This window comes from Plecotus auritus, assembly GCF_963455305.1.
Source record: "Plecotus auritus genome assembly, chromosome: 4".
Taxonomy (NCBI): domain Eukaryota; kingdom Metazoa; phylum Chordata; class Mammalia; order Chiroptera; family Vespertilionidae; genus Plecotus; species Plecotus auritus.
The window spans coordinates 96,823,518-96,839,607 of NC_137775.1; the positions used below are offsets into that span (position 1 = coordinate 96,823,518).

At 51.5% G+C, this 16,090-nt stretch overlaps 1 protein-coding gene across 2 annotated transcripts; it reads right to left on the reverse strand.

Annotated features, from left to right (window-relative positions):
* Positions 1-5,605: 5,605 nt before the first annotated feature.
* PI16 (peptidase inhibitor 16) lies at positions 5,606-15,085 on the reverse strand. Of its 2 annotated transcripts, none has more exons than XM_080664862.1 (6): positions 14,898-15,085; positions 10,329-10,550; positions 8,205-8,314; positions 7,842-7,930; positions 6,703-7,380; positions 5,606-6,518 (listed from the first exon to the last, which is right to left on the reverse strand). In XM_080664862.1, the coding sequence occupies exons 1-6, from the start codon at positions 15,066-15,068 to the stop codon at positions 6,397-6,399; spliced, it is 1,392 nt and encodes a 463-aa protein (XP_080520988.1). In that variant the 5' UTR covers positions 15,069-15,085; the 3' UTR covers positions 5,606-6,396. The 2 variants fall into 2 exon arrangements, with proteins under 2 accessions (XP_080520988.1, XP_080520989.1); XM_080664863.1 differs by having other exon boundaries at positions 6,703-7,383; positions 14,898-15,083.
* Between the last annotated feature and the right edge of the window lie 1,005 nt (positions 15,086-16,090).

A 16,090-nucleotide genomic window follows, 5' to 3' on the forward strand; every position in this document is an offset into this window, starting at 1 on the left:
GGAACGTGCGCCTAGGTGAGGGCCCCCTTCCCCTTCTAGCATCATTCTTTAGAGAAGGCAGGTCCTTCAGGGTGAGTCTACCTCGAGGCATGTGCCATTCTCCAGCCCAGCGTGGTTTCCCACAGCACTGACCCCCGTTTGGGATAACTTTTCTTCCTGTCTCCCACATCCAAATCCTGTTTTGCACTGATTACTTCTCATGGTCCCCAGATTTAGTGCCACTTGCATCTGGAATCCTGTGCTGCGCTGGCCCTGAGGGCCCCTTCCTCCCTGCCGTGGAGAGGCCACCTGGAGCGGGAGCGGGCCTTGGTGGGCTGGCGCGGCACCTTGAGAGCCCGCTGTTCCAGGTAACACCCTGGGATTCCTGAATTTCGGGGTCTCGACATTTCCCAGGCTATCTTCCACACCCAGAAATGCCTAGAAAACACCTTTTGATACTCTATTTATAGTTGAGCAGAGTCCAGGTTTTACCTCTGAACTGAAAAGCAAGTTTTCAGTTCAATATTCAGATGCGTGTGCGTGTGCGTGTGCGTGTGCGTGTGCGTGTGCGTGTGCGTGTGCGTGTGCGTGTGTGTGTGTGTGTGTGTTAAATGCTCCCTTTGTTCCCTGGGCCCTCTGAGCACCTTGCATGTTCCGTGGCAGTCCAGGAAATAGAGTGGCAAGGTCCCAATCTGACAGAGGAGGTGTGTTATATTGGGGCAGGAGGGAAGCTGAGCTGTCGGCAGAAGGAGGGGTGATGGGATCGGGAATGCTGTGGAAGCCAATCACCATCCCCCCTCCAGGGACACTTAATTCTGATGGACAAAGCTGGGAAATGGGAAAGCCTGTGTGACAGGGACCCCCTGTGATAAAGCCTGAGGTGGCAGTGGCCGCCTGTGCTGGGCCCCTGCGATGGTCCCTGCTGCTGTGCCAGTCCCCAGATGCCCGGGAGCCGTGCAGCAGAGCGCTGGAGCCGGCCCCTCCCACCTTCTGCACATGCCCTCTCATCTGCACAAATTCCCAAAGAGGCCCCTGCTCCTGGCCTGGGGTAGGTTCTCTCATGTGACAGTGTTTCTGAGGGTGTTCTTCGTAGGAGGCAGGCACAGTCCATTCAAAAACCAGGAAAGATGGGTTTGGGCTGCCATAGTTCCGCTCTGCCCAGAGGCTACCACAGCTGAGCACCTCATGGGACCCAGGAGGCAGCATTAGAAAACAGGCCCTCTGGGACAAGTTGGATCAACATCTGAAAATCAATGTAATACACTCTTACCCACAAAACAAGGGACAAAAGCCAAAGGATCATTTCAGTAGACACAGAAAAAGTATGTGGCAGAATTCAACACCCTTCATGATAAAAACATTCAAAAACCTAGGGATAGAGGAGAACTTCCTCAACCTAGTCAATGATATACCCTGATAGGTATGAAAACCCCACAAATAACACTGAATGGGGAGAGACCTAATGTTTTTCCCCAAAGATCAGGAAGAAGAAAGGGATGTCTGTTCTTGCCACTGCTCAGTGCACTGGAGGGACTAGCCAGGGCAATAGGGCAAGGAAAAAGAAGGATCAGAAAGGAAGAAGTAAAACTGTAGATGACATGATCTTGTATATAAAAAAATCCCAAAGCCCTGGCCTGTGTGGCTCAGTAGTTGAGCCTTGTCCCATGTACTAAGAGGTTGCTGGTTGGATTTCCAGTCAGGACACAGGCCCTGGTGGCCGACTTGATCCCCAGTAAGGGGCGTGCAGGAAGCAGCCAATCAATGTTTCTCTCTCATCGATGTTTCTATCTCCATCTCCTTCCTCTCTCTGAAATCAATAAAAACATATTTTTTTAAATACTAAGGAATCCACTAACAATGCTTCTATAGTAAGTGAATTCAGCAAAGTCATAGGATTCAAGTTCAATTGTATTTCTATACACTTGCAATTGAACAAAGTAGAAATGAAATGAATTTTACTTACAATAGCATCAAAAGTAACAAAGTACTTATGAACAAATTTAACAAAAGAACTGAAAAACTTATACTTTGAAAACTATAAAACATTGTTGAAAGAAATTAAAGAAGACCTAAATGAATGGAAACACATCCCATGCTCATGGATTGGAAGATTTAACATTGTTAAGATAGCAGATTACACACACCCTGTTAATATCTCAGCTGACTTCTTTGCAGAAATTTGAGAAGCTGGTCCTAAAATTAAAGGGGCCTAGAATAGCCTAAACAATCTTGAAAAAGAACAAAGTTGGAGGACTTGCACTTCCTGATTTCAAAACTTACGCTATAGTAGTCAATGTGGTGTGGTACTGGCATAAAGAAAGACATAAAGACCAATGGAAGAGGATTAAGAATCCAGAAATAAGCCCTGGCCAGGTGGCTCAGTTGGTTGGAGCATCGGCCTGTACACCAAAAGAATCCAGAAATAAACATTCAATTTTATGACCAACTGATTTTTGATAGAGTAATGATAATTAGATGGGGGAGAATAATTTCAACAAAAGATGCTGGAACAACTGAACATGTACATGCATAAGAATGAATTTGGATTCCCATTTCATACCACATACAAAGATTAAAAATGTATAAAATATTTAAATATATAAAACTCTTAGAAGAAAACATAGGTATTAGTGTTTGTGACTTAGGATTAGGCACTGGGTTCTTAGCTATACATTAAAAAGCACAAACAACAAAATAAAGTGATAAATCGGACATTGTCAAAATATTAAAATTTTGTGTTCAAAGGGTATCATCAACAAAAATTGAAAAGACCACCCACAGAATGAGAGAAAGTGTTTACAAATCATGTATCTGATAAGTGACTTGTAGCTAGAACATGGAAAGAATTCCTACAATTCAATACTGAAAAAAAATACCCCAATTTTTAAAAATGGACAAAAGATTGAATAGACTTTACAATAAGCACATGGAAAGATGCCCAGCATCATTAGTCATCGAGGAAATGAAAACCAAAACCACAATGAGATACTACTACACACTCATTAGGGTGCTATAATAAAAAAGACAGAACAAGTGTGGGTTAAGATGTGGAGAAATTAAAACTCTAATACACTGCTGGTATAAATGTAAAATTGTGTAGCCACTTTGGAAAATAGTCTGGCAGTTCCTCAAAAGGTTAAACATATCCTCACCCTTGCTGGTTTGGTTCAGTGGTTAGAATGTTGGCCCTAGAACCAAAGGGTCTCGGGTTTTATTCCTGGTCAAGGGCACATCCTAGATTGCAGTTTGCTCCCCACCCCTGATCGGAGCTGTATAGGAGGCAACCAATCAATGTGTCTCTCATGTCAATGTTTCTCTCCCCTTTTTCCCTTTCACTCTTTCTAAAAATCAATGGAAAAAATATCCTTGAGTTAAGATTAAAAGTTAATAACAATATAAAACATACCTTCAAAATACTAAACGTAGAACTGCCATGTGATCCAGCAATTCCACTTCTGGGAATATACCCAAAGGAAATGAAAACACTAACTTGAAGAGATATTTGCACCCCCATGTACATAGCAGCATTATTTCACAACTAGAGGCCCGGTGCATGGATTCATACACTGGTGGGGTCCCTCAGCCTGGACTGTGCCCTCTCGCAATCCAGGACCCCTCGGGGGATGTCAGAGAGCTGGTTTTAGCCTGGTCCCCACAGGCCAGGTCAAGGGACCCCACTGGTGCATGAATCCATGCACAGGGCCTCTAGTATGCATTTAAGATCTTTGGTTAATCTCTTCCTGCCCTTCCCCCTTTCCTCTGAGATTCATCAGTCTGTTCCATGTTTCCATGCCTGTGCATTGAGCATCTGCCCCCTGGTGGTCAGTGCATGTCAGTGAATGGTCACTTGGGCTTTTATATATATAGATAGCCAACACATGGTAACAACCTGAGTGTACACCCATGGATGAATGGATAAGGGAGATGTGGTGTATCTATACAATGGAATATTATTCAGCCATAAACATGAGGAAATCCTACCATTTGCAGCAACATAGATGGGTCTTGAAAGCTAAGTGAAGTCAGGGAAAGACAAATACTGTATGATCTTACTTATATGTGGAATCTTTAAAAAACCCAAACAGAAAGAGATGAGGCTTGTAGTTACCAGGCAGAGGATGGGGGGAGGGAAATTGGAGGAAGGTGGTCAAAAGGTACAAACTTCCAGTTTTAAGATAAGTACCAGGGATGTAATGTGCATAGCTAACACTGCTGTAGGTAGGCATATAGGAAAAATATTAAGAGAGTGAACTGTAAGAATTGTCACAAGAAGAAAATTTTTTTCTTTCCTATTATGAGAAGAGCGATGCTAGCTAAACCTATCGTGGTGATCACTTCACAATATATGTAAATCATACCATCGTGCTGTATGCTTTAAATTTATACAGAGATGTATGTCAGTTATTTCTCAATAAAACTGGGGGGAAAGTTAAACATGAGTTACCACATGATCCAGAGTTAACATATGATACCACTTTTAGGTATCTATCCAAGAGAAATGAAAACATCCAGGAATGTTTATAACAGGATTATTATACTAGCCCCAAAATGGAAGCAACTGAAGTGCCCACCACCTGATGGGTGGGTAAATAAGATGTATTTCATACAATGGAATATTACTTGGTAATAAAGAAGAATGGAGTACTGTACTGCTCTATTCTACAACATGGAGGAACCTTGAAAACATTATGCTACGTGAAAAGGCCAGATCAAAAGGCCACATAGTGTATGATTCTATTTATACAAAATGTCCAGAATAGGCAAGTCCATAGAGACAATAGATTAGTGGTGGATTAGGACTGGGGGGAAGGGGGTTGGAGGGAAAGGGGACGTGACTGCTAATGGGTGTGGGGTTTAGAATAAAAATATTCTAAAATTGTCCTTGGTGATGGCTGCACAACCCTGTGAAGACACTTAAAACCATTGAGTGGTACAATTTAAATGAGTGAATCTCATGTTATGTGAGTTATATCTTAATAGAGATAGACTATATCATATTTTTATACATATATGAAAGGCAGGCATCCCTGGCCTGACTTGAATACTTCCTGTTTAACTGCTGACACTGGCTTTGGCCTGGAGACAGTGGCTCTGCCCCTCACCAACACCAACACCAGCTTGGCATCAAGTCGCCCTCAGCCACCTACTGTTGCTGGCCCTGCACACACACTTGTGCTTTCCTGCCCCGCTGCACTTCTGCACAACCCTGTTGTGCCCCTGGGGCAGTGTCTGGGACTCAGCCTTTCTCAGGACTCCTCCAATCACCAGGGCTTGGCTCCATTTCTGACCTTGTGTCCCAGATGGACCTGGGGAGCAGCACCCTGAAAAGAGGGTGCATGCCACTCCTTGACCCTGGGCACCGAACCCAACTTGGCCCCACTGGTGAGTCCTGGAGCTGGGAGAGTCAACCCAGTGCCCTTGGCCCTTGACCCTCCTGCCAGCAACCTGAAGATTTGAGGGGGGTGCTGATATGAAGGAAAGGAAGGGTGCCCCAAAGAACTAAATGGAGTATTTGGGGGTAGGGGGATGTGAAAAGAGAGAACAGGTGCCACAGGTTGGTAGGGGAGGTGTTGAGCCTCTTCAGCGCCACCTGCCCTCGCAAGCAAGCATGGAGACCGGGTACTCTTACACAGGCTTTTATTCAGGAGTCAGGCGATGTTTCCCTCTCCTGGTCTCTGCCTGCCACACCCATAACACCCCACCAGGTGGGGCTTGTCCATTTGCTCCTCACACCCACCCCACCCCCGACAGCTACATGGCAAGTAGGAAGAGGAAGGCTCTCAGGGAGAATGCCTTCCTGGCAGAGGCAGTCAACCCAGGCCAGGCAGGCAGAGATTCCCCAGAATCCCCCCTCACCCCTGGACTGACATAGGAGGGGTCCAGGTCAGATATGCAGTTATCAGGCGGCAACCTGAGCTCACCGCCAGCCCAGTAAGATGTCTGAGTGAGGCGCATGCCCTGCAGCCTTCCCTTCCAGAGGGCCCTCAGCCAAGAAGCATTTTATTTGGGGTGGAGGTGGGGACAGGGTGGGGGAGATGGCAGAAGGGCAACTGACCTCCTCACCCTGGGAAGGCAGGAGGCACCCCTGGGAATAGCCTGTGACTCAGATGTCTCCAGGAAGAGGTCAGGGGGCTGGGAGGGGCCAAGGGGTTCCTGGAGAGCCCCGAGATCCTCTGTCCCTAGAACAGCAGGGCCACAGCCACGGGAAGACTGCTTAGTCTGCAGCTAGCTGAGGGGCGGGCCACCCCGAGGCAGAGGCACTCCTGGGACAGTGCCAGAGCTGGGTTGGAGGCGGCTGCTGGGCCACAGAGCAGGACCTGCCTGGGAAAATGTGGCCTCTTACTTGGAGAAGGAGGATCCAGAGGAGGCATGAGGCCAGGGTCCCCGCACCAGGCCTTGCCTTTGAGTAGTGACCCCTCAGAAGATTCCAGCCAACACTAAGGGAGGCAGTAGCAGCAGAGCCAGAAGAGGGCCCCAGATGTGACCAGAGCCCGAGTTCAGCCCGGAATAGATTTCAGGCCCTTCAGGGTCCTCTGCACCTATAGGAAGGGAAAAGGTTTGCCGTGGCCTGGAGACAGCTCTGCCTGAACTCCCACCCCTCCCAACAAGCATGCAGGTGGTGGCCCAGCAGCCAGGAGGCAGCTCCAACTCAGAGGGTACATGTCCCTCATGGTGACAATCTGGACTCAGGAAGGAAGGTAGGACGGACACTACAGGCCTTACCTGGCAAGGACGACTGCAGGGCCAGGGTTCGCCCACCCATGGCATTAGCGGTGGCAGCTATATTGGGAAAGTTGGGCAGGGACTTGGAGAAGATGCGCCCCATGTGGTCCAGCGTGGCCGGCAGCTCATCTGGCTCCTTCTGGGCTGGAGAAACTGAGGCCAAGACCTCACTGGACGAAGGCAACTTGGCCTCAGCCTTGCCCTCCTCCTGAGAGTGGGATAGCAGCCCTTGTGTCCCTGTCGGGGACACCTGGAGGTGCAGAGAATTCTCTGGGCTCTTGGAGGGCATTCTTGTCTTACTGGCCTCTTGGTCTACCCCTTTTGAGGTGGGATCATGGGTCGATTTGGGGGCAGTAGCTGTTCCCTCATCCAAGGAGAGCGGGCTGTGAGTTTCCAAAATCGAAAGGAACTCAGTTGTTAAGGAAGGTGGAGCCTCAGTTGCCATGGAGGATGGGCCTTCCGTTGCTAAGGAAGATGGGGCCTTGATCTCTATAGTAGGTAGAGCCTTGGTTGCCAGGGGCCCTGAGACCTCTGTTACCAAGAAGGATGAAGTTTCTGTTGCTAGGGAAGAGGAGATGCCCCCTTTCTTAGAGCCTGAGGCTTCAGTTGCCAGGGAAGATGGGGTCTCAGTTACCAGGTGAGGCAACTCCTGAGCCTCCTCCGAGCTGCTCATGGGTTCTGCTAAGAAAGACAAGGCCTGGCATTAGTGCATCAAGCAGGACCCCATATCCCTTTGATAATAAATGTTATTTCTTGTGATTGACAGGCTGCTCCTCCACCACTTCCTTGTCCAAGTCTTCCTCTCTCTGCACTCACATTTCCAGTTTTCAGCTGGATCCCAGTTCCTAACACGCCCACCGACTGGCCCACCCACCTGGCTTTTCCCATCTGCCCGCACCCCCTCCTCGTTACGGGGCGCTACCCTCTGCTGCGAGGGTTGAAAGCCGGTCACTTGGAATGAGAGGGCACCAAAGTGGCTGCGCAAAGAAGGGCAAAACGGGCTTGGGAACCCAGATGGGGTGGGACCGCTGAAGGCCCCTGGAGGTGGCATCCCGCTGGGCCCCTCCCTAGTCCACGCACTGCTCAGAGGTGTCCCTTCCCTCTCCTTCCTCTACCTCCCCACCCCATCCCAGACTCACCACAGAGGGAATTTTCACAGCGGTACCCGGAGGGACATTGGGAACACGGAGTCCCCTCCTGGTAGGGCCTGTGCCCCTTCACGTTCCCCCTGCAAGAGGCGAGGAGGATGCTGGGGGTTGGGGGGTCCCTGGCAACCCCTGACCCTAGCCCTTATACACACACCTAGACCGGAAGTGCCTCAGGCTCTTCTTACTTGCCCCAACTAATTGGCTGGATCAATGAGAGCAGACTTATAGGTGCCCTCACAGCTCCCCCAGGGGCATATAGGGCCTGGACTCCAGGTTACCCCCACCCACCTCCTTAGACTGCGTCCAACCCAGTCCTCTTGGCTCTGCCCACCCGAACGGCTCCCTCAGACTCACGGGGGCTCATAGTTGCAAACCAGTAAATGGATATTGGTCTCCTCAATGCCCTGGAGCTTCTCACAGAAGTGGGAGCCACAGCCAATCCTCTCTGTCTTGGCCCACACCACCTGAAGGGGCAAAACCAAGTTTAGCGTGGATGGGACACGCCCTGGCTGGGGTCTCTCTGACCAGCCTCTGCAGGTGGGGAGAGGAGCTATCCTTGCAGCCTGTAAGCTCCAAGCCCCTGATGACATGCGGCTTAAGGACCAAACTCCGAACAGGGGGCTAGGGGAGGGTGGGTGCTGGATTTGTCCTGAACAGACTACCCTCCCTGCCAACCATGATTTCACCAGGCCTCTCTCCCTCTGAAAACCATCCCTTTTTTTTTTTTTTTAAATATATTTTATTGATTTTTTACAGAGAGGAAGGGAGAGGGATAGAGAGTTAGAAACATCGATCAGCTGCCTCCTGCACACCCCCTACTGGGGATGTGCCCACAACCAAGGTACATGCCCTTGACCGGAATCGAACCTGGGACCCCTCAGTCCGCAGGCCGACGCTCTATCCACTGAGCCAAACCGGTTAGGGCAAAAACCATCCCTTTTGATATACACTCATGCATTCTTCCTGTGGGCTGTTCCCAGAGGCTCTTGCTTTTTAAACAAGGGGTCTGTCCAAAGGAATTAATTTCAAATGGGAGAATCTTAAACTCAGCAACAAGCAAACTCCAAGGAAAGAAACAGGAAGTGGACTTTCCCCAAATCACAAGGAAGCAGGCACTGCCATCTCTAAGTAGGGGTCTCCTGGCTGCTAGGAGTTCTGCCTTGAGTATAAAATTTAAGAAGTCAAAACAGTCTTTGTGCACCACCATGGGTGAAGACCGGCTATTTCTAGGCCTAGTCTGCCCAGGAGCCACTCTAACAGGCCGGTTTTTGCTGTGAGTTCTGGCTCTGACTGTTGATTCTGCACACCCTCCCAGGACTGGGGTCTCTGCTTAAATCAGCTGAAGGTCCGCCAGCTACCACTGCTGAGCATTTCCCAGGCAGAAATGAGCAAGTGCACGTGCACTCAGCCCTAGAGAACGCTGGGGTGGAGGTGGGGCAGACCCACTTGTGCTGGGCACTGACAGCAATCCCTGTGGAGGATGGGGGGAGGAAGCGGGGAGAGGTGGCAGGGTACAGAGGGAGGGCTGCTGCACCCTCTTAACTTCCTTATCCTGGTGGGTGATGTTGGGATTTCCTGCCCTAAAGATTAGCACTAAAAATACCACTCAAATGCACTGGAAAATGGAATTGGTGGATATGGGTGGGAAGATGGTTGGTTTATTTTTGTCTTTTAAAAAAAACTTGTCTTTGTGTTGTTGAACAACAAATAAGCATTGGGAGGAGGAAAAAGAGAATTCAGGAACCTAATGTTACTCCCCCCAACACACACCCTTCCACTTCTTATCTGTAAACTCAAACTTTCAAAATGCTTATGAGAATCCATAAGCAAAAAGTGACTGTGAGAAGCAGGGACAAGCTCTCAGAGGCTCCCGAAACCTTCCCTCCATGACAATTTGCTCTTATTTACGTAGTTTTTAAAAGCAAAAGAAAATTTAAACAACAAAATTATATATTTGCTTTTTTTTTTTGTCTTTGGCAGATTAGAAGCAGCAACTTAGACACCATGAGAAATGACAAAAGAGGAACAATGAGCGGGAAGACAGAAGCGGGGGTCCTTGCTGCTGGTGCACAGCTCTGTGACCTGAGCAGGAGGCCTGGCTCTTTCCAGCTTGGCCGGGATCGCCTGTGCAGTAACTACCGGGCAGAAACGGTCTCCGAGACACAGAACTTCGGTCTGTTCAGCACCAGGAGGCCCAGGGGCGGCCTCGGTTTTCAGATTATGGTTTTTATAGAGTAAACTGAAAATGGTTTAGTTTGAGAAGCAGACTTTGTCAGGTCTAGACAGTCATTAATAACTGTGGAAGGACGACTTCTATGAAGGATCTAAGGGGGCTCAGAGTGTGGACTAAGGCACTGGGAGGGGGGATGGGACAGGTGGTCCCGCCCCGCCCACTGCCCACGAGGCCCCGCCCATTGTCCGTGAGGCCCCGCCCATCGCCCATTGCCCTGCATCCCTGCCCGCCCTTCGGCCTCGCACCTGCGTGTAGTGGCCGCACATCTGGCCCCGCTCGCAGGTGGCAGCGCTGAAGTTGTAGTGCTCGCGCTCCAGGTGCCACTCCTCCACGGCCAGCGGCACGTCCACGCCCTCGTCCGTGATGGCGAACAGGTTCTCCCCGCGCCGCCCGCGCTCCTTGTTGTGGCCCCACACGCACTGCTGAGCATAGGCCTTGGCAAAGGCGGCCAGCTCCTGGTCCCACCTCTGTGGGGAGGAAGGCGAGGACGCCTCGGCTCAGCGAAGGCGGAAGGGGGCCGGGAGATCGAGGGGAGGATGCCCACGGTTCCAGGAGAAGAAGAAGGTTGGGGGTTCCCTGGGGCCCCTGGAGACTGGAGACCCTCCCCTCCTTGCTGGGTGACTCTTGGCTGGGATCTGCCACAGGTCTCGCTCCTGGTGGCCTCTGTGGGGCGGTGAGTGCCACCACAGGTGGTGGATTGGCTAAACTTGGGACCATTCACCAGCTGTGTGATTTTGGACCGATCGCCTAGTCTTTCTGAATTCTCATAGGGTGTTGGGAAAGGAAATGAGGTCATGTTTGGGACCATGTTCTTATTAATTAATATTAATATCCCAAGTGAAACTTGGCAGCGATGCCCCTGCCTACCTCCCAGGCTGCCTGAACTGCTCAGACCACAAGGTGTCCAGTGTGGAGTGACTCACCGAGAGGCCTCTTTTCAGAGCCCTGGTGGCCCAAAGAATGTCCCCTCCCAAAGGCAGAGTTCTCCATCGGGGACCTCGGTGTGACAGCAGGAGGACAGCATTTAGGTTAGGGGGCCTCTGAGGTTCTGTGTCCCTTGCTGGGGGCACAGGCTCAGAGTGGGTGAGAAGAGGGATTAACAAGGCATCTGACCAAAGGGTTGAGGAGGGAGGCCTGGATCCCATTAAACTTCGTTCTGGCTTCTGGAAACGATTGCCTGGCCGAAACTCTTGCTCCACCCTCCGGGGACCCATCCAGCTGTGGGAGCCAGGCAGCCCATAAAGCACCAAGAGCTTGGGCGGCTCTAAGGAGAGGGGGCTGTGTGTCCACACCCACCCCCCATGCTCACACGGTTCTCCGTAGCCGCTGCCGGGGGGATGGATGGGAGCACTGAGCTGGGACAGCCCGGCTGCGTGACTGGGTGAATCCCTTCCCTCTCTGGGACTTTTTGTCTCAAATCACTGAGGTCCTCTCAAACTCTGGCAGTAGTGGGAGGTAGGGAGTGGTGTAGGGGCAGGGTGCTGGGGACAAGGACCAGGGCGCCTGGGATGGCCGGCTGGACTGCAGACTAGACTGTGAGCTCCTTCAGGTGGGGCAATGACGCATCCCACCGTCTGGCACAGGGCTGGCACAGGGCTGGCACAGCAGATATCTGTCAACTGTTGATGACTGAGACAGATCCCTGCTTAAAGCAGTCTCTGCTGCAGAGCCCACTTGTTTCCATTCTCACTAGATGCCTGGAGTCCCACCATGGGAGAGTCACTGCTTTGAGTCTTAAGGCTTCTCAGTGGTCCAGAGACCCCTAGGGAGTTTCGGGAGTCTCGGCACCCACCCCCACTGGCCACATGGTCATCATGTGAAAACAAGTCCATTCATTCATTCACTCACTAACTCATTCAACAGTCTTGGGCACTGTGCCAGCCCCGAGGCAACAACAAGGACCAAGAAGCCCAAATTCACATCGTCATAAGCCATTAATGGCCGCCATGTGGTAAATGACAGATACGCAATGGGTAGTATAGAGGCACCACAGAGGGCCATTTAGCCCAACCTGAAGGTGGGGAAGGAGACGGTAAGCCATGTTTGAAGATGAGGCCTTGGCCTGTGGAGAGGGAGGAGAATCCCAAGAGGAAGGCAGGGCATGAGCAGAGGCAGGGAGGTGAGGGGCAGAGGCAGGGAGGTGAGAGGCAGAGGCAGGGAGGTGAGGGGCAGTGCTTTGGCTGGGGAGAGAGCAGTTGGGTTACTGAAGGAGAAAGTGGGCAGGAGCGGAGGCCAGGAGGTAGACGGAGCCAGACACAGAGAGCCTTCTCAGGGCTGGAGCTTTGTCCTGGGGCACCAGGAGCCAGTGGAGGGCTTCGAGAGGGCTCAGGCCTGCATGGGGGGCCGTTCATTCTGGGCAGCGCAGCCAGAGCCTGGGGAAGCAGGGAGCGGCTGTTCTAGGAGTCCTGGGAGAAGAAATGGAAGACTGAATCAGGTTGTGCCAAAGAGATTGGGGGAGGAGGTAGGATTCAAGGAAAACGGAACCTTCTGGTTGGTAAAGATGGTGATGATTAGATGTGGAGGCTGAGGGAGAGAGAAGAGTCCACAATAACCCCCACCTGCCTCACCCATGGCCATTCCATTTTGTTAATCAAACACTTACTGAGAACTTAACTAATTGTCAGGCACTGTTCTAAGTGCTTTCCACATGTTTACTCATTTAATCCTTACAACCACTCTACAAGGGAATTGTTATATTCTCATCCCCAATTTACAGATGAGGAGGTTTGAGGCACAGAGAGGGGCTAAGTAACTTGGCTGAGGTCACACAGCTAATAAATGGCAAAGTTAAAATTTGAGCCTGGCTGGCGTGGCTCAGTGGCTGAGCATCGACCTATGAACCAGGAGGTCATCATTCAATTCCTGGTCGGGGCTCATGCCTGGTAGCAGGCTCCATCTTCCATTGTGGGGCGTGTAGGAGGCAACCGATCAATGATTCTCTCTCATCATTGATGTTTCTCTCTCTCTCTCTCCCTTTCTCTCTCTTTCTCTCTCCTTTCTCCCTTCTCCTCTGAAATCAATAAAAATACATTACAAAAAAAAAAAAAAAGATTTGAACCCAGGCCTTCTAGCTCCAGAGTCTCTGCATTGACCACTGCAGAGGTTGCACCTGCGCCTTGTGCCCCCGCAATGCCCGAACTGCTTCCAGGAATGTTGTCCCACCCTGAGGCCCATCTCTGTAGGCAAAGCAGCTCCCAGCCTGCGTAGCCCCAGCCTCAGCCAGCAAGGCTATGGGGCACTAAGGTTCTACAGATGGGGAAACTGAGACCCAACGATGAATTCCGGGGCTCAGTCAGAGTTGTTGGCAGAGCTGGTACCGGCTCCTGGTTTGTGTCTGCAGTCCCTGGTTGCCCGGCCGACAGGGCTTGAATGGCGGTGCTGTGTGTATCTGTAGAGGCCCTTCAAATCTTTCTCCTGTGTCATCCTGTCTGGCCCTCTGGGCAGGGTTGCCAGCCCCTCGTGATAGATCAGGAAACAGGCCTTTGATGGTAAAGGGGCCACCAGAGTCACTTCGCCAGATTGGACTCGACTGTTAAAACTCCGGTCTCGGACCTCCAGGCTTGCTGCTGTGGTCTCCAGGTGTGACTTTGCTCTCGGGTATCAGTTATGGCTCCCTGGACACTGCTCATCAACCCTCCAGGCCACCTGAGGGTGGCTGGAGGGGATGGCCAGTCTAGTCCTCGGGGAGAGCAGGAAGGGGGTGAATTTCTCACTTCATCTCTTCTAATCCTGTCGGTGAACATCCTGTCCTAACTCTGCCATCAATAACCCTCCCTCTGAGACAGTGTAACCACCACCCTGAATGGCTCTGTCGTCCGCAGGCATGTCCATGTATGTTTACCAAATCAGCACGTGTTGCCACCTTTATATAACAGTATTTTTTACATTTTTAAACTTCATGTAAATATATCCTACTATATATGTATTTGAGATTTCTTTCTTTTTTTTTTTTGTTAATTCTCACCGGAGGATATTTTTCCATTGATTTTTAAAGAGAGTGGAAGGAAGGGGGAGAGACAGGGAGAGAGAACCATCGATGTGAGAGAGACATACTGACTGGTTGCCTCCCACACACATCCCGACTGGGGCCAGGGATCAAGCCTGCAACTCAGGTATATGCCCTGGACTGGAATCAACCCGAGACCCTTCAGTCTGTGGGCCCACACTCTAACCACTGAGCCAAACTGGCTAGGGCTGAGGTTTCATTTTTACCCCAACTCAAAATTACATCTACGAGACTCAGCCCATGTTGATACATGTGTGACTCCAGTTATGACCTCGCTTTACAGATGAGAAACTAAGTGTCCTTCTGGGATTTAGGGACTCACCCAAAGTCACGGGTCTTGCAGGTGGCCGGACAGAGTCCTCCCTGCCTGCTTCCCGTGCTAGCCCACCTCAGTCCGCCCTCCTGCTCAGGCGCCTGGACCCGTCCTGCTGACGTTTCCTCTCCTCCCCTCCTTGGAAGGCATCTAAAAGACTGTTGTCACCAAGGTGTCCCCCTCCCAGCGGCACATGCATTTTAGGAAGTGCTGGGAAAGGGCCACTGGAGGGGAGCTGGGGCACCCAGGCCTGGCTCTGTCAGGAAGTGACCTGCCAGCCCCTGAAGGCCCACCCTGTCCCCCTAAGCCTGCTTCCTCGTTGGTATAGTGGGGCTGCTATGGGGACCTGTGAGTCATATAATTTCAAAGACTCTGTCACTGGCTGGAGAGGTGAGCCCCTGAGACAGCTTTGGCTAAGGGATGGGAGGGGTTGGTGGGGGGCCCGGCCCAGCACCCCTTCAGTCCTGGCAGGTGAGCACCTCTGCCCACACTCACCATTCGCAGCATGTTGGCGGCGGATGGGGACGCCTGGGCCCGGTAGAGGTTGTGCAGCTCCACCATCACGCGTCTCTCCTCATCACTGAGGGCTCTGGCGGGACCCGGGGCGGCCCCCAGGAAGAGCAGTGGCGGGAGCAGAAGCGCCAGGAGACTGCGGGAGCTGTGCATGGTGGCCAGCCCTCTCTGCCTCTGCCGTCCAGGGGTCTGGCAGCTGGATTTAAAGTCCCTCCCACACAAGCACCACCCTGGCTGGGGCGGCGGGAGGGGCTGTCTGGAGGCCCAGCCGGCTCACACAATGTCTCTGGGAGGGCTGGGTGCTTGGGTCCCGACCAGGGCTGGGTTCACTCCCAGTATTGAACTCCCCTCAGAGTCCTTGGCAAAAGCCTCCTTTCTCTCAGTAACGGGGGCTCAGGCCAAGAGCCCTCTGAGCGCCACAGTCCGGTCCCTCCTGGTGGACAGGTCCTCCAGGGCCCAAAGCACAGCAACCTCTGCAGAGGTCACACCCACTGGGTGCTGAGGACAGAACAGAGGAAGGAAAACCGCACAGACCCCAGCTCCAGAGGACTGGACGAGAAGAGGAAGGTACAGATAGCTTGGGAAGGATGGAGGAAGTCGAGGTGTATTTGGTAAAGGTTGAGCCAAACTAAGTCTGAATCTTGGTTCTGCAACTTTGCTGGCTATGTTTTTGGCAATTTCCTGAACTGAATTAGTGACAGTAATCAGACCTACCTCATAGGGCTGGCAGGAGGGTTAAATGAGATCGAATATACGTAAAACACCCAGCACAGTATCTGGCACATAGTAGGCCCTCAGTAACAGTAGACAACAACCACCCACACGGCATGAGCTTGGCCGGCGCCCAGCCCCATGGGGAGGCAGATGCTTGCTTACTGGAGGAGGGACTGGCTGTTTCCCTCGCCAGCTGTGTCCTGTCACAGGGCTTTTCATGGATAAAATGTCGGTTCCCATGTGCTCTCTGTGAACACAGGTGCTTGAGGTGCGCATTTGGAAGTGGGGTGCTGGGATCACTCCTGCTCGGCATATGTAGAAAATAGAATATATTCATTTTTCAAATCAAGAGAGCAGAAACGCAGAGGGGTGATGAGCTGATGAGCAGGGGCTCCGAGGGGAGGGGATTGGAGGGAAGTAGGCCCAGGGGGCAAGCACTTGGATTGGAGCGACCATGCAGG

Excerpts from the sequence above, each read along its gene's own strand:
- PI16 (XM_080664863.1), bottom strand. The coding sequence starts at position 15,068 with ATGCACAGCTCCCGCAGTCTCCTGGCGCTTCTGCTCCCGCCACTGCTC. Across the intron at positions 7,384-7,841 it reads CTGTGAAAATTCCCTCTGTG|CAGAACCCATGAGCAGCTCG; the intron begins GTGAGTCTGGGA and ends TGTCTTTCTTAG. Across the intron at positions 6,519-6,702 it reads CCTGCAGTCGTCCTTGCCAG|GTGCAGAGGACCCTGAAGGG; the intron begins GTAAGGCCTGTA and ends CCCTTCCTATAG.